This window comes from Cygnus olor, chromosome 1, assembly GCF_009769625.2.
Source record: "Cygnus olor isolate bCygOlo1 chromosome 1, bCygOlo1.pri.v2, whole genome shotgun sequence".
NCBI classification, from domain to species: domain Eukaryota; kingdom Metazoa; phylum Chordata; class Aves; order Anseriformes; family Anatidae; genus Cygnus; species Cygnus olor.
The window spans coordinates 141,581,464-141,604,238 of NC_049169.1; the positions used below are offsets into that span (position 1 = coordinate 141,581,464).

The 22,775-nt window shown below is 42.2% G+C and overlaps 1 protein-coding gene across 20 annotated transcripts in view; it reads left to right on the plus strand.

The window, feature by feature from the left end:
• MAP4K4 (mitogen-activated protein kinase kinase kinase kinase 4) overlaps window positions 1–20,577 on the plus strand; it is a 151,681-nt gene extending 131,104 nt beyond the window's left edge. For 8 of the 20 annotated variants that reach the window (XM_040536048.1, XM_040536064.1, XM_040536117.1 and 5 more), the window contains 11 exons: window positions 328–448; window positions 1,640–1,831; window positions 4,195–4,312; window positions 4,583–4,753; window positions 8,519–8,662; window positions 13,150–13,284; window positions 16,677–16,777; window positions 17,517–17,666; window positions 17,958–18,117; window positions 19,881–20,020; window positions 20,167–20,577. In XM_040536048.1, the coding sequence (XP_040391982.1) occupies window positions 328–448; window positions 1,640–1,831; window positions 4,195–4,312; window positions 4,583–4,753; window positions 8,519–8,662; window positions 13,150–13,284; window positions 16,677–16,777; window positions 17,517–17,666; window positions 17,958–18,117; window positions 19,881–20,020; window positions 20,167–20,250 (1,516 nt within the window). In that variant the 3' untranslated portion in view covers window positions 20,251–20,577. The remainder of the gene's footprint in view (window positions 1–327; window positions 449–1,639; window positions 1,832–4,194; window positions 4,313–4,582; window positions 4,754–8,518; window positions 8,663–13,149; window positions 13,285–16,676; window positions 16,778–17,516; window positions 17,667–17,957; window positions 18,118–19,880; window positions 20,021–20,166) is intronic. The other 12 variants (XM_040536098.1, XM_040536115.1, XM_040536167.1 and 9 more) reach the window with 3 other exon arrangements.
• Window positions 20,578–22,775: the final 2,198 nt, after the last annotated feature.

A 22,775-nucleotide genomic window follows, 5' to 3' on the forward strand; every position in this document is an offset into this window, starting at 1 on the left:
AGTCTTTTCAAACTCAAGCTGAGTGTTTAGGAGCTGGTTTAGCAGATATGTCTCTTTAAGTCATTTCTGCAAATGGGAAATCAGTTTCTCAGCTCCTCCTTTCCCTCTTCTCCTTTAGATTTGTAATAAAACAAGAAACAGTGTTTAATGAATTCTTTTTTTTTTTTTTTAATTGACAGAAAAGCTTATGCAGGCAGGTTATGTAAATATTCCACTCTGGTCATGATCTTAAAATAATTTTGACTGTGCCTTGGTATAGAGCAGTGAAATTTCATTATGACACAGATGCTTTTATCTCATCCTGGATATTTCTTGTCTGGCAAATAGGTCAACACTGAACTTGAGCAATGGTGAAACAGAGTCAGTGAAAACCATGATCGTCCACGACGATGTGGAGAGCGAACCTGCCTTGACTCCTTCTAAGGAGGGGACCTTAATTGTCCGACAGGTATTGCTTTTCCTTCCCTGCGCAGTGTTGCACCTTTTCTGTGCTCATTAACCCACTCGCTCATTCACCCATGCTGTTTCTACATTATATTCGTTGTTTGTATTATCAAGACACAGCTGTAGTGAATTTCAGATGAGCAAGATGTTTGATGCATGCAAAGAGGAGAGTAGCCCTTCACCCCTTGCTACTGTTTTGCATGCTTTCCAGTGACACCCATGGCAGCACCATGCAGAATACCTCACAGTCTGTGGGAGAGAATGGTAGAAAAGCTACAGGTGTGTGAAGCAGGTACCTGGAGCAAGGAAGTTTAGTTTAGTTTTACTGTAGAACAAAGTGTGGCTCTCAGGAGTGGGGCTGGGAGGGAGTCTGGGGGGAAGCGTTTAGGGTTTTTAAAAAAATTCTTCCAAACCTGTAGCTGAGGGCGTACAGACCACCCAGATCATGCTCTCTCTGTCTCACACACATACACACACACACACACAAATTCATGTCACGGTTAGCGTGGGGGAATGGAGAAGCAAAACAGGTGGCAAGGCAGAGAATGTGGACAGAGCTAGAGTGCTATGTTGTTGCCTTTAATTCTGAAAATACTGCATTCTTCTGCCTGTGAAAGATAATGATTCCCTGCTTTTAAATGAGCTCATGTTAATGAGCATGTTAGCTTATAGGAGTTTCCTTGGTAATCACATTTTCTGAATTTCACGACTGAATGCCAATTTCTTAATTGAGCCCTCTGGTTTGAAAAATTAAGATTTCATGCTTATTGTTTTAAATAGGTAGCTGAAGGCATTCACCAGACAGTCAATGCTCATATCTCTGTAGGATTTAAGTTAGTTTTAAACAAAACAATAGGGCAGAAACCCTCCCCCACCTCCAAAAGTGTGCTTGTCTGCGTTGTGGTGGAAGACTTACCGGCACAGTTGCTCTTGTGTTCATTACTGGAACTGGCTGTGCAAGTCCACCATATGAGCTAAGCTTTTGCCTGCCAGAAAGGGTGGAAATTTGCAGAATTCTAGTAGCTCTGCCCACTTTCCCTTTCAATCCAGGCATCAAGGCATGGATTATCAGTTTACTTAAAAACTAAATGTAAAAAGGTAGGAAGAGAGCGAGGGAGAGAAGGAGAGAGGTTGTTAGGGATATAGGCCTTTAAGCAGCACTTGAGCAAGACAAGTGTGCCTGTTTTTTCTACAGAGTACAGTTGACAAAAAGCGTGCCAGCCATCATGAGAGCAATGGCTTTGCCGGTCGCATTCACCTCTTGCCAGATCTCTTACAGCAAAGCCATTCCTCCTCCACTTCCTCCACCTCCTCCTCCCCATCCTCCAGCCAGCCGACACCCACCATGTCCCCACAGACACCCCAGGACAAGCTAACTACTAATGAGGTATGTCTTACACCACAGCTGGCTGCTTTCGTAGGGTTATAGCAGCATTGCCTAGTAGCTAGTTTGCAAAGGAACTCCAGCCAATCTCCCCTGCTTTTTTTTTCTGTCACCTTTGTTCCCACCCCAAAATAACACATTTCAGTTCTGTGTAAAAAGCCCTTAACTCTAGAGCAGTCCCATGCCAAACTTGCCAGTTTACTATTTTTGCTTCCTCTTAGTGAGTCATTAATTGCATGGCATTTGTTTTAAACTAAACTTGACTGCTGTATTTTCTAGCCAATGCTCGTTATTTTTTTAATTCTGTTTTATTCTGGGAGCAGGCTAATTGCAAGCAGTGTGCCTCTTAAAAATTAGTGGTTAATTTTGGCTTTGTCAGTAGAGGCTGGGCTAGTAACTGTGCACGTGTAAGGAGCTGCTTGTGGAAACTCACCCTCTGGGAGAGGAAGCTGCCACAGAGGGATTTTGCTCTTTAAAAACTTGCCACATGGGCTTGGGTGAACATATCAGGTGTTGCCCGGGAGGGTTTTAAAATCCTTGGGTATTACTGTTCTGGAATAACGAGTGGGGAAAAATGTTTGTGCTCTGAAACGCAGCTGTGTAAATACGACTGCTCTCCACTGACGCTGCTCGTGTCTGTTGGAGAAGCAAGGCTTTGCCACTGGGGAAGCTCCCTCCTGCTGTCCTGGGCCAGTCCCAGGGCACTGCCAGGAACGGTGCCTGCCCTTAGTCACCAAGGTGGGCAAGCCCAGTCCTTCACACACGTAAAGAGGGGATGCACATGTGTGAACGAAGGGCCTCATCCCCCCCTTGCTACCTTCAGCAGTGAACTGGGAACCCAGCGTGCTTGCTCCACTCCCACCGGGTCACTAGCCTGGTATTCAGGGAGAGCCTCTGTCTGTACCCAAAACGAGTGGTACATGGGGAGGGAAGCTTTGTGGAAAGAAGCGTCTGCTTCTCGGGCTAGAGTCATCCTGCCATGTAGGTATGCAAGCGCTGGGTTGAGAAGAATAGATTGCGGTGAGCTGGGTGGGCTCTTGGCAATGCACATTTTTACCACGGGATGAAAAATGCCTCGAACAGGAGGGTGGGCGGGAGGGTTTCCTCCTGGAAATTCAGTTAGCATAATATTTCATTTTCAGCTATGCTTCGTTCGCCTTTGATCTTTGTAAAAGCACGCTTTTGTGGGTTAGAGAGATCAGTTGATTGATCCACGGATAGGCTTGCTCCTTACTTTGATCTAAGCAATAAATAAGCGGGGTTCAGTTAACTCAGTCTGGTAAGTGGAGGCAGCGGCAGCGGCTGGTGGTGAAGGAGCCTCTTGGTATTTAGCTGTGCAGGGGAGTGATGTGCTCATAAGGACCCACCGCTATTTTTTTGTGCAGAGTAGAGGCTTAGAAAGATCAGAGGTTGAAGATTAGTTGACGACGATGAAGTGCCTAACTACATTTGCATAAAGCTGAGCAAAAACCTAGTACTGCTTGGTATAACTCACCCACGTGCACACCCTGTATACATATAATACAATTTTTTTTTTACTTGTCCCATTCTGCTTCAGCGTGCAATGTTGTCACTATAATACTAAACTGGCAAGGGTTTTTAAGTCGTTCCATTTCCACTTTTAACAGTTCATTGTTTCACTCGTCTTCTTCCTTTCTTTATGTTTTTTTCATGTTTAGACCACATAACTCAGCAAGCACCAGTGATTTTATCCACTACATATTCATAGCTTCATATCACCGTTTGCTACACCTTCCACACTAATGAGCCCCTTTGTTCGATACAGGTTTAATATTTTGCTTTGTCAAATAAAGGTGGAAGAACCTGCTGCAGCTTTCTGGCAAGAGGCTCAGGTTAAACAAAATAGGGAGAATGAACAGTAGTGGACAGTGAAAACATAAACCATCACAGAAGTGAATGCCTGATCGCAGATGGTTCTGATTTTGTTGCACAAGCCAAGAGATCAAATTTCCTAACTTACTTCATAACTAGCTCATTTTAGAACACGCTTCATAAGTACAAAAGTTGAATGTAGTGGACAGCTTGCAGATGAGATAGTAGGCATACATTTAAGCAGATTTTGAAAAAAGAGACTTTCCCTCGCTTTGTGCCCTATTGTAGTGGCCACTCAAAAATCTTTGCTGGCAGCTGAGGTGACAGGGATGGAGATGTAGCTAATTGCATTTCACTGTAACATGTGCAGTGTGCATATGTTCAGGTGTGGTGCCTGCAGTGCATTATGTATCTGTAAATCAAGCTTGGGGAGGCTATGTAGCATAATTCTGTAGTGACTTCAAAATGTTGGTTGTTGTTATCCTTGCTTTTTATTGTCATTAATATTAATAAAGTTGAAATTTACATTGCAGACTCAGTCCGCTAGTAACACACTCCAGAAACACAAATCTTCCTCCTCCTTTACACCTTTTATAGACCCCAGATTACTACAGATTTCTCCATCTAGTGGGACAACTGTGACTTCTGTGGGTAAGTAAAGTAGCTGAAGACGACAATTGAAAAAGGGTTCAGTGACTTCAGTGGCTCTTTAAAGTACTACGAATGTTACCATCATGCTTTTTATTTGATTTGCAATGGATTGCATAGTTTTTCTTTTTCCATTTACATTTCTTACAAAAAAAAAAAAAAAGGCTTGCTCAATATTCTCAGTTACTGGTTTGGGTTGTTTGGTGTAAGGAATATATGGCCAGAGCATATCGCATGAGGGATATTACATGCACGTTACTTTTCTTTCTTCAGTAGGATTTTCTAGTGAAGCAATGAGATCAGAGGCAATAAGGCAAGACCCAACACGGAAAGGATCAGTTGTCAATGTGAATCCTACAAATACACGACCACAGAGCGATACCCCAGAGATTCGCAAATACAAGAAGAGATTCAATTCTGAGATACTGTGCGCTGCCTTATGGGGTAAGAAAAACCCGTTACTCACTTGCTTCCTTCAGTCTTGAGGTGCAGACTCGCCAGTAGGACCTACAGTCTTCGAGAACATCTCTCTGAAGACAGCTGTTTCTCTGAATTTATTCAGTGTTTGTTCACTTCTTTTCATTGCAAAAGCTGATTATTATGTTTTTATAATATGTTGCTTCTGCTTCGATATAAGTTTTCACTACTGTATATATTCTTCAAAAGACAGAGTTCAGACTTTATTCAGCCTACTGGTATGACCTTTTCAACTCTCTCTAACCCTGACCAGTACATTTCCTGCAGCTTTTGGAAGCTTGTGGTGGTATTCGTGTTGTGCATCTGATGCACATAGGGTATTCTGTTGGAAAAATAATCATTTTCTTGATGCTAACGTATTATCACAGCACTTGATGAAGATAATGTTTCGTAAGATGACTTTCCACCTCAGTCATCAGTTTATGTAGGAAGGAAGAAGGGAAATAGAAGGGTAGGAGGGACACTTTCCAGTGTGAGAGTTGCCTTCCTTTCTTTAAGGGTGGTTAGTGCACAGAGAAGCTGGGTATGGGATGTCAGCTGACCCTATGTTTTTGGCCTGCTTGTCACAAGAGCTAACTTACACCAGTGACAGACAATTAGTCAGGATCCCACACTGGTAAAAGACATAGGACAGTGCTTGTTGCCTGCTGCAATCTGGAATTGCTGCTTCAACACCAGGCTGAAAGCTTTTCTCTGCTGTGTAATTTCTCTGGCCAGGATCCATGGGGCCACCTGAATTTTTTTATTATCTAGATGTTAAGAGGTGATGCTTGTGTATATTATGTAGATGTTTATATAGTATTCTTAAAGTGGACACATTGTAAGGGCATCTGACTTTAAAGACTGTGAAGAAGAGATTTGGCCAGTCCCCTGAGGCACGTGATGTGTGTACAGATAGGACAGGGCACTTCTCTTGTTCACATTTTCACAGCTCTTTGCAAGGCTTTAGTTATCTTTTGAGCTTATTCCCAGCATTTCTTGTTTCTTGGAACAGCACTGTTGACCTAGCCTTCTTGCCTGCAAAGCCATTTCAGTTAGATAGCTCTTCTGACACTTTATCATCTTCCTATCTGCATTTTTCTTTTTTTCCAAAGTTTACTGGTAAGAATTTTTACCCCTGTGCTATTTCTGCATGTATTCATGTGAATAATTCCCTGGTAAAATGAGGAGACTTGTGCAGGTGTAAACTTCCAGAGTCTGAGAGGGTGAAGGCAGAGAGAAGTTGTATGGGATCGGTAAAGATGACTCATAGTTCCTCTGATCTGCCTTGTTTTGCCAATAGCAATTTGTGTTAATGGCTTTACATTTCTTTGATCTATGTATCTGACTGTTTCATTGATTTAAAATGTAGGTGTAAAATCCTAGAGGTGTTTTATAGCTGTAACAAAGCACTTACTTGTTGAACATTTAGGGCTAAACTGATGGTGGTATAAGCTTGGTGCACATGCTTATTTCTTGATAAGGTCTAGCTTCCTTTTCCCTTAAGCAAATGAAGGCATTTCATAGTGATGGTTCTTAGCAGGAAAGAGGGGGCTTGCTTTGCTTTGTTTTTCTTTGGCTTTACCAGTGGTAATGCCCTAGTATCTGGTAGGTTGCTGGTTGTGTTAGGCCTGTGATGCTGTTTTTTCTAGCATTGAGCGGAGGTGGTTGATGCTAATGACATGGATGCAGTATCACAATTTTTTTACACTCAGCCTCTACAGAGAGCCTATGTTTTTTCAGGAAGCATTTCCATTTGTTAGAAAAATTAGAACGGCTTAATTGTAGGGTGGAGGTAGAAGAGCTTGGCTGGCTGTGAATAAAGACAATGTCTACATTTTAAAATCCAGGCACAGCTTGCCGCCAGTGTTGGTACCTCATTAGTTTCATCCTGAAATGCACATAGCTGAGGGAAGGGGTTAGGGACGGGGCGCAGAGATCAGCTCGGAGCAGAAACAAGGGCGATGCAAAGGCAGCAGAGGAGGAGGGTGAGGTTGGAGGCAGAAGCGCTTGAGCCCTGATGCACGAAGAGGGGAAGAGACTGAGGGAGCAGTGTGCATTTGGCTTTGTTTGAACTGTAAACCACACTGAAAAAAGGCAAAAATATGTATCAAAGCTGAATCATTTACAGCTTTAGTCGCTCTGTCCTGGAGGTGCAGGAATGAGATCGAGTGCTGGGTGTTTCCTCGGCCAGTTTGGTGCTGCTGCACCCTGTGCCTTGCTCTCCCTTCCTCCACTTCCCAGTTTAAGGACGTGTCCCAGTTTGAGAGATGGGCAGTGTGAAATGCACCCGAGGCTTTGGGGTGGGAGACAGCAGGTGCAGACCCGTGTGGGGGATGCAGAGGCAGGAGGGGGGCGTCAGCAGCTAAAGGAGAGCATGTAGGGTGGCCGACCAAGACGAGACGAGATCTCCCAAGACAAGCTCCGTGCTGCCAGTGTCCATGGGCTCTCCTCCCTTTTATGAGGCAGAGAAACAGCAGAGCAGTAAGTTTGAGCAGAGGCTTGGTGCCCGTTGGGTTAGGGTGAACGTGCCCTCCCTTTTGCAAACCCCCCCCATGCGTGGTAGCGAGGGTGGTGTTTAGGTAGCGTGCCTCGCGCCTTGGAGGTGGGCAGCCTTGGTGAGCAGTGCTGTTTCTGAATGCTTTGAGAAGGCATGCCACTGCTGTAGGTACTGAGATGCAGCCTCCTGCGTCCTGGGACACATCCTGCATTAGAAAGAGTTCAGTATATAACCAGTTTGTACATGACCTTCAGCACCAATCTAGCTATATCTAGGGATTAATTGTCTGCCTAGGGATTAAGACACTAAGCAATGTAATTATGATTACCTCGCATGAGCTTCTCTTTATTGTTTCATTACTTTATCACGCTTAAGGATAACAAGTTTTACATCGGGATTGCAACACAGAAATCCAATGGAAATCAAACCGCTTGTTTCCCTGTACTGTATTTTACCTGTCTCTGCACAGTTTGTGGGGTCTGGGACTGAAACACTGTAATAATTATTGCAAATGGTTATGAAATTTTAGAGCGATAATGTATTTGATGTAAATGATGATTTTTTAAACCTTTTAATATATTTTTTATATATACTAAAAGAATGCAATTGATTTTAAATACTAAGACTCTGTGTACTCTTGAACAGGTTTCCAGTGGATGTGTGGACTTTTTTCTATAAAGAAACCGATCTATTTACTTTTTTTAGTTTATAGTTGCTTGACCTTTAGGATAGATCTGTGGAAACATGGGAGTAATACAATTCCTCTAGTTTTACGATTCAGATGGAAAAGGCTGTTGGGAAGTTGAGGACCAACCCTGTGTGTGTCTTTTTACAGAACGGCTGCACCACCACAATCCGGCCCTCCCAATGGGGACCAAACCCCTCCCAGTGCTTTATTGCAATGCCCTTGTCTAAAGCCTGCAGTTACAGACCCCCTAATCAACAGCTAACACATCCTTCAGAATATATAATCTTGGGAACCATGTCATGCCTCATCCCCCATCTCCAGTGTTTGCGTACCTTTTTGTTTGGAAACTGGTGCTCCAGAAAGTTCTTCATGGTCTACCAGTCTCTTACTCTCTTGTGCACTGCAATTTTGGTGTCAGCAGTCACTGAGTGCAGGTAACGTAGACAGCCTTCTAGGTGTGGTTAGGCTTGCTTGAAACAAGACAGTTGCTATGTAAAGCATCGTTTCATCAGAGTACGTGGAAAATCTGCCTACTAACTTGGATCTCTGTTTGTGTTTCATGTAGGAGTGAACTTGTTAGTGGGCACTGAAAGTGGTCTGATGCTGCTAGACAGAAGTGGTCAGGGGAAGGTTTATCCGCTCATCAATCGAAGAAGATTCCAGCAAATGGATGTACTTGAAGGGCTGAACGTCTTGGTGACAATTTCTGGTAAAGTTAACTATTCAACATGATTTTTTCCTCCATCTGGTATGGCACAGCAAAAAGCTTTTCTTGGCAGCCTGTGTGTTGAGGGGGAAGTCCTGACTTGACTGAAGTCAGTGGGTTTTCCATCATTTCACCTCTCTTGAGTCTACAGTTTCTGCGAGTGAATCATTTTCCCCACAACACCCTGTGCATGCTTGCCCCTGTCCTTCCTCCTTCTAAAATGTTGTACAGGTTTGGAGGAAACTTCTGGTTCTGTTCAGTGTTTGGGAGCTCTGTATGAATGTTTTGTGAAGTTTGTAAAAATTACATTCTTACCCTCTGCTGCAGTTATTTCAGCCCGGCATCTTTCTAACCACAACATGATTTGCTACTGGGGTTTAAAGACATCTTGTGTGTATAAATATGTAGAAGAGAAATGCTCTTGCAAAGTAGAGAAATAAGGATAACATGGAGAGTGTGTGTGTGTCTATGGCAGGGCGACTGCAGTGTGTGTGTGACATGGGAATCAACAACATGAGGAGGCAGCTTGGTGCAGCTTTTGGCCTTGCCTCTCACTGAATGCAGCAGCAGACAACTCAGCAATGGGAGAAGAAGGGCGGTGGTGATTGTTGTGTTTGTTTTGTGTGCGCTGATGGAAAATGTGTTTTATAAAGCTTGAGGTTCCAGACTCGTTGGCTCCAGAGAGTTATTGCATAAGGTTATTCTGCTGTTAAGCAACTTGATGTGGTGCACTGTTAATCTTTCTTCACAGGTGGCGTTGAGCCATTTACGTTTCCTTTTGGTTTGGTTTGTTTGGGAAGTCAGTCTTTGCTCTGTTGCGCATGTGAGAGAGGGAATGTTAAATGAGGTTTCGCACAGTGGCCCCTGTGTTATTCATTAAAGCCATTCAAAATTTTGTTGAGGCTCCAGAAGCCATCTGACTCTGCTGGAGGAGCTTTCTGGTTCTCCCGCCTCTCTTACAAAAGGACACACACCTAGACAATTTAATGCATTAGCTGCATTATGCTAATACAGGTGCAAAGAGCCGTGTGCTGGTATCGTCATGGAGCTTTGTTTCTGTTTAGAACAGCTGCACCTGTCTTGGCTTGTTGCATGCTCACTTCTCAGCTACAGTTATGCCATGAAATGTGTAAAAAGAAAAGATGAATCAAAGGAACATTTTTAAAAAAACAACCTGTTGCGTGTCCTTTTGATGCTTGACACTGTTAAAAATATAAGCTACTGGAAAGCATCATTTGATAGAGCTTACTCTATAGTATGCCTTATAAACAAAAATACTCTATAACCCAACTTGTGTAAGATCTGCTGGTTTGAAGCATATCCTATACAGACAAGTGTCTGTGAATAAATCTCATGTGTAATTGTTCTAGGTTAATTTATGTTTGTTTCAGTCACAATCCAAGTACCCTGACACATCCGTCTTCTTTGTTTCCTTCAAAACTATTACTTCCTCCATTGAGACACGCTACATTAACCCTTAAGAAATCAGCCGATCTTTGGATCTATTTTATGCCTCTGTCTCTGTCCCCATGTCCTGCGTTTTATGGGAGAGTACAGAAGAACAAGGCAGGAAAGAGGCATTTCTGCCCAACCACGGCTCTCGCAGCTTTATGTTCCCTTGTTCCCTTGGCTTTTTTGGGAAGTGATGTGCTCGTGGTGGTGATACTTGAAAGATGTTACCACACCGTGAGAAGAAGTTGCAGTACATTAGGATGCTGAGGGGATTGTCACCTAAAATTTGCTTTTAATACACACTCTTCTGAGTTTGAAAACCTGAACTCAAATTTTCCCACTATATATATGTCTGAAATTCAAAATCTTGACCACAAAGCTTTTGATACTGAGCTGATACAGCTGGTACAAGAACACTTTGCAGGTCAAAGCCGAGTAGCTAAACAGTTCGTACTGTTGGGAGGCGAAAACATAGTTTTGGGTGCTCAGGGTAGTATACAGTGCTGAGAGTTATAAAGGTGCTGGAAGAGAGATTAACGACGGGCGTACAGAACATGCTCCATTGTGGCTCCCTGAGGGTTTTTAAGCACAACCGGCTGATCGTGGCACTCAGGAAGGCAGGAAAGGTAGACGGAGTAGAAGAACTGGTTGGAATCTGCCTGCTTGGTAATTAAAAACCACACGACAATACAAACAAAAACTCCTTATGGGAAAAGAGACTTTGCATTTGAAACGGTGTCTGTGGGAGAAACAGAGCTGGGAGTTCTCACAGAAGTCACTGCCTGATCGACTAATTTAAAGGCTGGAGCAGAGTTTTCTTTCCTATTTCACGGCCATAACAGACAAGAAAAAAAAAATCAGATTTTTGAGAGCTGCTTAAGCTAGTGCAGATTTAAAAGCAGAAGGATCTAACCCCCCTCCCCGATATGAATATGAAGAGCAGCATAGCTTGTTGAAATAGATGCATAACAATGTTTATGTAACTAACTGCTTGTGCTTTTTTCATGTCAGCCTGCTGAAAGGCAGAGGAATTTCCTGTCTTGTGACTTTCCTTGTGGTCTAGACACTAAAACACAATAGGAACACACTTGACATATTTTTCTGTGTTTTTTTTTTTTAATGTTTCTCGTTGGAGAGAAGTACCCTGGTGCTCATCATGTGAACCGGAAGAAAATAGCCACGTGCTGGGAAGTTCCCATGTGCACTGTCTGGTCTGAGTCTTAAGGTTTACTAAGTTACTGGGGAAGCTAAAATGATGGAAATATCTGGGAGAGAATTTGTCTCCTGGTAGACAGGGACTTGCGATGCCCCAGCCTTCACAGCTGCCTTTCCTGAGGCGCCTGGCTCCGTCAGGGGTCCTCTGCCATCAGGGCAGGGGCTCGGTACCAGCTGCACATCCCAGGGTGGATCCAGCTAGGAACAGCAGGATGCTCTCAGTGCACAGGCTTCGTGTCCTGCTGTAAGCAGTATCCCCTGATCCCCAGCTCCAAAATGAGATAGCTCAGCTAGCCATGAGCTGGTGCAGCAGTCGGCGTTGTGCTAAAACTTCAAAATCAAGTTAAAGACAGTTGAAGAGAACTGCCCCGTAGCTCGATGTGGCTGTCAGGTGGCCCATCCTGCCAGGCGATGGCTTTCTGGTACTGCATCCCTTGGTAAGCCCAGCATCGACTGTGGTACGGTCAGCTGTCTCCTCTCGGCTCCAGGGGCTGAGAAGCGAGTGTCCACGGACACAGGGCATCCTCATAGTGGCTGCTGAAGAGGTGGCGTGGAGCCACTCCACTGACAAATGGGGTCCCTGTGAGCATTTCTGATGTCCTTTCCTTGCACAGAGACGTCATGGAGCCTTATGGAGTGGCTCTTAGTCAGAGCAGAGTTCTCTCTACCTTCCTCCCAGTCTCATCCCTGGGACTCTAGTGACTTCGGACAGCAAAGCAGATGGAGGAAGGAGGATACAAGCTTTGCATGTCTGCATTAGGGCCACCTTCTTACCAATTCACTGTATGGTTCGTTGGCCATTAGCTGTTAAAGAACCGCTGATAAAATCACTTGTGAACCTTGCTCTGCATTTGAGGAGATGTTTTCGTACTGCGAGTTAGACTCTGGGTTGTATTGTAAAGACGGTGGGAGATGTAATGTCAGCTGAAGACGTAGCAGCCTGAGCAGCTAGATCTCTCATCTGGGAAGAAGAAACAGCTCTTGCAGTCTTCTGTGTGCAGCCCTGGAGCAGAAGGGCAAGTCTGTTTGTAAGGCAGCCGTTGGCTTTTAGCAAGGGGTTGAATTTTTTGTGAGCCAAGGGAAGTTCTGTCACTGCAATTTCAGATACTGTTCATTTCTGTTTACAGCAGAACTGGTATAAAGCAGTTAAATGCTGAAATTGTTCTTTGGCATACTTTTTGACCAATTAAATAGTAAACAATCTTAGTAAAACTTGACCGGTTTGTATCGGAGAGGATGATGTAAGTGATGGAAATGTCCTGGTCACTAACGGCAAAAAAATTGTAATGTATAACCCTATCACTTCACTCTTCTTTGCTTTTTCTTCCTCCTTTCACACCAGTCCTACTCTCTTCTGGCTCTTCTGGTAATTGTGAGCCTCAAATTCTAGCCTGCTGCTCTCCTAGAGTTTTGTGCAAAAAAAAAAAAGCCCTTGTTACTCAGCTATATTTTGGGGTTTTTTCTTCATCTCCGTGCAGGAATCTGTTGCTTTTGTTGTGGGATTATAACCTTTTTCACGTAGAAGCTGCTTTTGTCCTAAGATCCAGACAGCCAAAGAGTTTATCATTTTCAGTTCATGTGGTGTTACCCTGCATCTCTGTTATTGATTATCAGGAAAACACATTTTTGGGTGGAGTCTGGAGTAAAGCTGTTGTGGACATAAATACTGGGAGAGATCTCTGTGGTTGCAGCAGTTTCCCTTTCATTGTTATTTTGGCTTGTTCTGTGGGGCTTTCTGTTTTTGGGGTAGGGTTGTTTTTTTGGTTTTTTTTTGCACTTATCTCCCTGGGGAGATAAACTAACCTTTCTCACTCTGTGGCTAGGTAAGAAGAACAAGTTGCGAGTTTACTATTTGTCCTGGTTAAGAAATAAAATTCTTCACAATGATCCTGAAGTAGAAAAGAAACAGGGTTGGACGACGGTGGGCGACTTGGAAGGCTGTGTGCACTATAAAGTTGGTAAGTGGCAAATGAGGTAATCAAATTGTTGAGATAAAAGCTGGCTGTGAAAGAGAACTGCAGTGCATGCAGCTTGTGGGTTTAAGATTTGTTTTTGTTGCTGGCTGTCTTCTTTATCCCTAAGGACAAACTTTTCTGGTGAAGTGTCAGAATAGATGGCAAGTTACTGTGGGTTAAACTGAATATGGGAGAGGTTTGCAACGGGATGCTGGGCTGTGAACTGGAGCAAGCACAGATCCCGCATCTGTCTCCTTCCCATGGTGGATGCAACTTCCAGGAGAAGGCTGACATGGACAGTGGGGGCTGGTGATGTTTCAGCACCTTTGTTAGACCCTTGAGGTGACAGAGGGACTTGTGTCAACCAACGGCCGTTCTCTCTACCAACAGGTTTCCCTGTTATTTTTACCATGCTGAAATCAAATTCTGGAACAGGGTGAATAATATCTCCTTTTTAATGTAGATTTTTAAGACTGGAGGGGAAAAAAAAAAAAAGAAAAAAGAGGAAAAAAAAGAAAAAGAGTGGGAGGAAAAAGCAAGCCCAGCTAGTGCACGAGCTTTGGGGAGGCATCTGGGAACAGAAGCATATGTTTAACTTCCAGATGATTCATTGATTCCCTTTAGCTCATGAACTTTCCTAATGCTGTCTCAGATCCTCTGCAATGCAGTTATGGGGTTACGGGGATGAAGTGTGTTTTCACTAGGCAGGCACCTTTTGAGTGGCCTTAAGTTTTTTAAATGGGTTTATATGTGGAAACTTTCACCAAAACCAGTGAAACACGTCGCGTTTGCCATATGCAGTGATCCTGCTGCCCTGCAGGTGGGGATATGAACTAAGAGCTCTTTCTCCTGGTTCAGTTTTACGATGAATCTTAATCGACCCTGGATGCTGGATTTGATTTGTTTTTTTCCTAAGTGCCAGCTCAGTTCCTTTCAAGCTGTGTCAGTCAATGTAGAGCAGCAGCAGTCGGACTGAGCTCAGTCTCCTTCTGTCATTTATGTGCTCTTGCAAAAACCTGCTCATGGGGCGTCATCAGTAGCTAACGCAGAAGTGACTGCTGAACCTCGAGCTTGACCCCAAAAACAATTAATAATGTACTTCCCTGGGATCACACCCCAGGGTGTCAGCAGCGTAATGAAGTGGCCTGTTAACAATACATTAACAGCTATTGAAAGGAGGCTTTCCAGCAGGGAAGTGTGAGAAACAAAGAGCATTCTCTTCCAGATGAAGAGTGATTTGTTGCAGCCTGGCACTGAACTTCCCTCTGAACCAGAAACGTACAGTAGACTTCTTCAGGTGGTGAGGGGCCTCTTTGACAGCTGTGCCTCAGTTCCCAAGAAGGATGAGCCCTGCGAATAGTTGCGCCTGCAGTCTGGTGGCTGCCACCGAGGCAGCTGGCACTGGCTGCTTCCTTGTCTCTTTGATGCAACAGGGGTCTCAGACGTCAGGCTGAAGTGGTATTTATGGATCTTGGTCGCTTCAGGCAACTTTTGGCTCCTCTAAATGATAAATTGCTCTTTTGAAACTTAAAATTTGGGTGAATTCCCAGATAGCACCCAGAGCAAAGAGCGAAGATTATCAAAGGTTCCCTTTCACAGATAAGGTGGTTTTATTCAACACCCCCTTCTTCCCCAAGAAAATATTCCAAGAAGTCTTGCGAGCCAGACAAGACTGAACAAAAGCTCTATTTTTCAGTCAGTACAGCTGTGGAGGTTGAGAGGCTTTTTTTGTCTGCTGAAAAAGTGTCAAGTCCTCTAGCACTTATAGCTCAGTATTCTTGCTTTCCTGCAGAGTAAAAGGGAGCAAGTAGCAGCTTTGTCTCCCTACTGCCTACCAACAGAGAACAACTACAGACTTGTACAATAGTCAGATACCTAAAAGGCATTAAAATAGTTTTTATTAAAGAAGCGTTGTTCTCACAAGTCTGAGATTTTTCGCTCCTGCTCTTTTTCAAAATCAGTTTTGGTTGGGAGGTAATAATGGCAGAAGGTGGAGGTGCAGGGAATTACTCATTGTTTTGGAAAATCATCATATTCCCCTAAAACTTGAGGTAAAGAGAGAGAAGAAATCTCTTGAGCTTTCTAGGTGTCACACAGATAATGCCTTTTTTTCTCTCTCTCCTCCAAAAAGAGCACTAGAAACAGGTTAAGAAACCTCAACATTCTGAAAGTCCTCACAATATCTTCCAAGACAAACCCAGATGGCAGCTGGAAATACAGATCCAGCAGCATTACATGAATGGCCATTTCTAGACTTTATGGGTCCTGTCCTGAAAAAAGTGATAGTAAACAGAGCTTTTTTCGATGGATAAATTTGTCAACTGTTTGAGTGTGGGAACAGAGATATATCTGAGAATTTGCAGATCAGCTATGTAATGACACATTATTATTTCTGATAAATTCTGTGATTTTTTTTTCACATCTTTGCACTAACACTGCTTAATAACATTTTGTGGCTGAAAAGCAATGATTGCTGCATTTGTCTCTGCCAAAAAAAGAAAAAAAAAAAAAAAAGATTGCTAAGTACTGAATTTTACGTCTTTTGTGGGAGAATCTGCTTTTGGACTTTTGTTTCTGAAATGTTCTAGAGAAACTCCTGACTCCTTAACCCCTCTGAAAACTTTTCCATTCTTTAGGCAGAAGGTAAAATGTGTCACCAGAATTGTCGTTAAAGTGATTTGTGCTCTTGTGTTTTACTTGAGAATAAGGGTTAAGGTCAATTAGAGAAAGTTCAGGTGATACAACTTGTTTACTTTCAGTCAGCTACCTGTTTCCTTTAAACTATCTGCTGAGGAAGAGGTTTTTGGCAGCCACTTAGTCTTTTTCTGTGAAGTTTTTGGAAACAAAAACTTTTTGGCAATAAACAAATTAAAAAAAACAACCAACAACAAAACAACAGTTGCCTTTTGTTTTTGAAATGGACTTATTTTATTATTTCTTAGCTTTTCATTTCAGTTCCTCCTTTTCCCTCCCTTTCTCTGGGGAATTTTTCCCTCAGCTCAAAATACCACTGCCACAGCGCTGTGATTGTGACTGCCAATAAACTGTACTACAGCCATTGGCTTGTTTTATTGTAATTGTCCCTGACTGAAAACTGATTTCCTGATGAGCAAGCACTGTCTAATGTGGAAAGAAAAGTGTAAATATGTGTGTACTGACTAGGTAATTGAAAGCATGGTGATGGGTTCAGTTATTGACAAGAGTAATGATTTTTGTGGCATAAATGTGTCAAAATTCTCAGCTACATAGAATTAGCAATTCTAAAATGCAGTGTTACTGAAAACCTTGAAAGGTATTTAAGTAGGGAGAAATACTGTCATTTTCTGCTTTCTTAAAGTAACTGAAATGACTTTGGTATGATTACTGAATTGATTTTTGTTATGTTTTAATTTCAGTAAAATATGAAAGAATCAAATTCTTGGTAATTGCATTGAAGAGTTCTGTGGAAGTCTATGCATGGGCACCAAAGCCATACCACAAATTTATGGCCTTTAAGGTAACAATATATTTCAGTCACATGTAAGATTTTCACCTACCAAGTTGCACTTACCCCTTTTACAAAACTGGTCTGACATTTTATCATGGCTGTGTTACAAGCTCTTTGGTAAATCTGCCATGAACATATTATATTTTCGTTAAGGGGCATGGGGGGTTGGCTCTGAGAGGCAGTGTATGCCTAGAACTCTAAGTTGTAACCAAGCATAAGCGAATGATCAAAATGACACGATAGCCCAATGCTTTGTTTCCTCTCTATAAATAAACCATGAGGCCAAGAGAAGTGAACTGAGTCGAAACTTATTCATGTGAGCATCATTAGCTGATGCTCAACATTATTGTATTTTGAATGCTGCAAGAATGAAGTTAACTGACTTGGGGTAATTACCAGGCTGACTTGCAGACAATCAGTTAATGCTGGTTGTGCAGGTTGAAGTAAACGCTACAGGAGTGTCAAATTGCCCTGAACTTCGGGGAAAACAATTCTTACCAGTAAAATGAAGCAGACCAACTAAATCAAACCCCAGGGAAAATAGCATATAATATGTGGTTGAAATATAACAGGGTGCTAAGTAAATCTCTCCTTGTCTGTGGAAGACGCTAACCCAACTATCTGGTGAATGGAGGCCAGACACATGCTGGAGGAATAGGCCTATAATATGTGCATTAAGAGCATATTTTTATAAAAACCCATGTGGTTCTAAGCAGTAAAGTAAATCTCACTGATTATTGTCTTACAGTCATTTGGGGAATTGGTACATAAGCCATTGCTGGTGGATTTAACAGTAGAAGAGGGTCAGAGACTAAAAGTGATCTATGGCTCCTGTGCTGGCTTCCATGCTGTTGATGTGGATTCGGGATCGGTCTATGACATTTATCTACCAACACATGTAAGAGCTGTTCCTGGGCTGGATTTTCTTCTTTCCTTCTGGTTTCTCCCTCTCTCCCTTTCCTCAGCTGACCAACGTGTCTGTCGGTCCCTGTGGATCACTGCCAGCCACTGGCAGTGGAAAAGCAGATGGAGGGGTCCAGGTGAATGTATCTTAGGGGCTTGTGCCTCAATTTCTGTCCTGTCCCCAGGGTCCATATGTCTCCTTGGCTGGGAGCTGCTCACTCAGGTCTGGTGTTGGCCAACATGGCAAGCATAAAATGACTTTTGCCTTACTTCTCTATTTCTGTAGATCCAGAGCAGTATCCAACCTCATGCAATCATAATTCTCCCGAATACGGATGGAATGGAGCTACTGGTCTGCTATGAGGATGAAGGAGTTTATGTAAACACATATGGAAGGATCACCAAGGATGTGGTTCTGCAGTGGGGAGAAATGCCAACTTCAGTTGGTAAGTGCCCTGAGAGAATCAAATACAATTGTGCCATAAGGGAGCGTGAATGTGGGCAGAAGGAAAATGCATTGGGTTTGACTTCAGATTCACAGGCAGCGATGCTGTAATACAGCTGGAAAACAGCTGTACTAAGTGCAGAGGGGTCATATGGATCTATTTTGTGTTGAGTTTTTTAGAACAAAATCCAAACAAACTTGTGGAGTGCAGGAATAAAAAACTAATTTAATAAACACCAGGGCCTTTGTAAGTTGCTACAAAATTTTTGCTGCACAGAAGCAAATTTATGAAAACCCTTTAGTATAAAGGTATGTAAAGAGGCAGACAGGTAGGATATTATTACGGGTGCTTCTATGTTGATAACAGTCTGTATATCTGATTTGATGGGTTTATTTTAATTTACCTGCACTTTGCTCATCTATCTTAGCATGATACTGTAATTACAGTGCTGATATAGGTGCTCTTGCTATCTGTGCCGCTTTATTGCAGTGATGAGCATAGGATGGGCTGTGATTACACCTTAGTTTTTTGTTCAAACACATTGGGTTTGCTTGTTTGGGAATGGATGCATGTATTAGGAGGTTACTGCTGATAGCTCTTAGAGTAACGCGAACAATAACGGAGGAGGAAATTTAAAGAAGTTTCATACAGTGCATATTCACTGTGCTGGTGATTAGCTCTTGACTAGATCTGAAAGCAAGCAGGTTATATTAAGTGGCAATTCATAGAGGCTTTGGGAACTGGAATGCCTGTGAAGTAAATAGCATGGAGGCAGTTGGCATCATCTGAACATCTCATCTGACAATTTTAATAAACTATTTGGTTCACTTAGCACTCACGACATATGTAAAAGTAAATAAATATCCAGCACAATGGTAGGTATGATGGTATAGATGTGCTTTATACTGTAGTAGATCATTTGGTTTAATTTAAATGAAAATTAATATGAAAAAATTAACATAAAAAGGGAGGGATTATGAAATGAAATCTTATAAGAATTTCCATGCTAAGATCTATTGTTATTCTTTTTATTTTTCTATTAAGTGTGCATATAAATCAGAGACAACAGCTTATTCTTCACTAAGTTCCCATATGTTAGTTTTGGCAGAATTCCTAAGACTATCGATCAAATTGCTTGTTGAATATACTTTTTCATAATGCTGGTGCCTTTCTCCTTTATTCAATTTTTACTGCTATCAAGAAAAGATTCTTTTCCTCATTCTAATACTAATCTGTTTCCCCCAGTGATACTCTGAGGCAAAATGCTTGATTTTTTGCTTTGTTTATCCAAACTCCTTCAAGTCAGGGAAACAGTCCTCTAAGACACCGAATTGATGCTGGGGATGTTCCAGATTGGATAGGCTTAGTCTATTTAAACCTCGGGTTCTGTTTTCTCCTTGTCAACACCTAATTAACCTGTCTCCTTGCCAAACTTGGGAGAAAAAAGTCTGTGTAAAACTCAGTGTTCCTTCCATTTAATTGAAGGTTGGAGAGCTTCCATTGTGTCATAAATGCTCAGGCACGAAGTATGTTACTGACATGGAAAGCCCACGTGGAAATAATTTAAATAAAAAAAGGATTTGGGGGCATGTGAAGATGTTGAAGACCAAAATAGCACTCTGAGTGTGCGTGTTTACTTCCAATACGTACATGCAGGTCATTTCTAAGTAGAGTGTGTAAATATATTCCTCTGCTTTTTCAGTCTCCGTGTTTCCCTCTACCTGTTCTAATGGGCTATGTTGTGTTGTGTTTTCTCTCCAAAGCGTATATTCGATCCAATCAGATTATGGGCTGGGGAGAAAAAGCGATCGAAATACGATCAGTGGAAACTGGACACTTGGACGGCGTGTTCATGCACAAAAGGGCACAAAGACTCAAGTTCTTATGTGAACGCAATGACAAGGTATGAGCCACCCACGGTCCCCGTTTCTTGACAGGATGATAAACAGCACAGAGCCGTAATTGCACCATAAATATCACGGGCAGTGAAGACAAATTGAAGCCTCTGCTGCTCTACCTGTTGAATTTCCCTCTCTCTTTTCTTTGCAGGTCTTCTTTGCCTCCGTGCGGTCAGGTGGAAGCAGTCAAGTCTATTTCATGACCCTTGGCAGGACTTCTCTTCTGAGCTGGTAGAAGCAGTGGGCTGTGGCGAGAGATTGCTGACATCCAGAGTCTGAGATCTTCGTAACTCGGAATTATTTTCAACTGGAGTACAGACCTGCACTAATGCAGCAGCACTCTGTGTAAATGTGTGTGCAGGCATCACTGGTGTTAGGTTTCTTTTTGTTTTTCAACTGAGGCTGCAAGGCAGCTGGTGCTGTAAAGATATTGCCATCAGGTGCTACAAAGTCTTTGAGGTTTGGGATCATGCTAGAAAGCTACAGGTCTTTTTTTCCCTTCAGCTCCAGGATTCCTAGGCTTTGAAGGACTCTGTTTGTTAGTGTGAAAACAGAGGGGGGGGAAAAAAAAGGAAAAATAAACACAGACTTATGAACATGCTGTTGAGTGGACAGGAGGCAGGCAAGAGAAGGTGAGAAGTGGTGTAGAGAGTCAGACTGGCTGAAACAGAGGGCAGATCTAGTCTATCTAGTAATGTTAACAATGTATTTAATTGACATTTCTTTTTTGTAATGTGACAATATGTGGAGAAAGAGGAAGGTGCAGGTTTTAAGAAGTTAATATTTATAAAATGTGAAAGACAGTGACTAGGATAACTTCTTCTTGGGGACAGGGAGGGTGGGAAGGGGTTGGGGTGGAATTCTTGATTTTTTTTTTTGTTTGTTTCTGCAGTTTTATTTTGGCCTGGCCAATAACTTTTAGTCATTTTCTGTGTACCAGGTATTGCCTGAAACATGTGCAGATGATAAAAAAAAAAAAAAAAAGGAAAAAAAAAAGAAAAAATCAACAACAAAAAATAAAGAAAAAAATTCATTTTCTATAATGATTCTGTGTTAGGCCAGAACTTGGTTATGTCACAGTATTAGCACTGCCTCAGTTAAAGGTTTAATTTTTGTTTAAACCTAGAAGTGCAACAACAGTTTTACCACAGTCTGCACTCGCAGAACTAAAAAAAAAAAAAAAGAAAAAAAGAAAAAAAAAAAGAAAGAAAATCCAAACTACATATGTTTATTTTTTGTGCCTACCTCATTGTTTTTAATGCATAAAATAAAAGAGGTGGTTTAGTTTATACGTTTTTAGATGAAAACCATTAATGTCTAATTTAATCTTAATACCAAAACTACCAGATCGAAAGGTTTCTGACTGTTATTGTGTAGCAAGTTTCAGCAGGAGGAGAGAGTGGTCCATTGGGGCAATAGTGGTAGCGTTATGGCAGTGAGACACTGATTAATGTAATTTGCTTACTAAATTTGGAAAGCAAGCATTTTTTGGAACCAATTTCATCCTTACTAGAAGTCCGAATTTAGCCTAAAACCGGAGGTTTCACTCTTCTAACACATGGGCTTAGTAACAGGCAGGTAAAATAACTAGGCTAGTTCTATAAACTGTTAAATGTTGTAGGAAACGTTTTGGGGCGGTGATGTTTTTCTTTTTTAAGAATGCAATGCACTAAAACTCTTTTAAGAATGTAGTTAATACTGCTTATTCATAAAAAACAGCGTATACCTGTGTTTAGATGTAAGATCCCAGCTCTGGCTTTTTTCTTTCTTTTTTTTTTTTGTTTTGTTTTTAAGTCAGTTTTATTTTATGAATAAGTTCTGACATTTGTAATAAATGTCTTGAGAGTAATAATTTGTTTAATGGCTACATGTTCATTACTTGAGAAACCTTGAGTGTATAATAATCTGTTGGTGATGTAATAATGCACAGTGTCATGATTCAGCCATTTTTTTTGTTCGGTTTTTACTTTTTTTTGTTTTTTATTATTATTATTATTCCTTTGGTGGGGTACTTTGTTGACAGCTGCCTTAAGCTGTTCATTCAGTGAACAGGCTCTCAGTGTTTCACGGGCTTTGTCTTCTGCTGCGTTTAACTTTCTCTCACGGCGTGACAGGTAGGGCTTTTTAAACACGTCTTCTTCAGTCAGACTCGACCGTTCGAGTGACTGGTCGGTGGCCAGCCGAGAGCACGAGCTGTGCAGAGCTGAGACTCGACCGACCCTTCTTGTGGTATCCAATCCGACTGCTGTAAACCCTGCAAACCCGAGCAGCGCTTCTGCTGAAGACTCTCCTGTGAACATCACAGACAGTTTACGAGTGAGTGGTAAATGCATACCACAAGTGCATGTACACACACACACACACACAGACACGCTCGCACACCCCACACACCAAAAGAATCAAAACTCGAGAAAGCCTTACATTTGCTGGCAGAGGAGTACCTAGAAATATTTTTTTTAACCGTATGACTTTTGGATAGCGTTGAAGGTGAAGGATGTGTTCTTTTCATGCCTGGCATGCTCAGCCAGAAGAACGATTAACTTTTTTTGTACTATAATGAACTAAAAGGGGACTCGGAGAAGCGACGTGGGTGTAATCACAGCGGCCCCGTAGTGTAGCTTACCGAAGCTGGTTTGATCAAATGTCAGTCTGCGTGATTTAATTCTTCCAGCGCTATGCGGTCCAAAATCAAGTTAGTCCTTGAAAGCTGATGCTATTCTCCCAGAGGAAGATGCTCCAGTACTGTAGGGATTCCCAGGT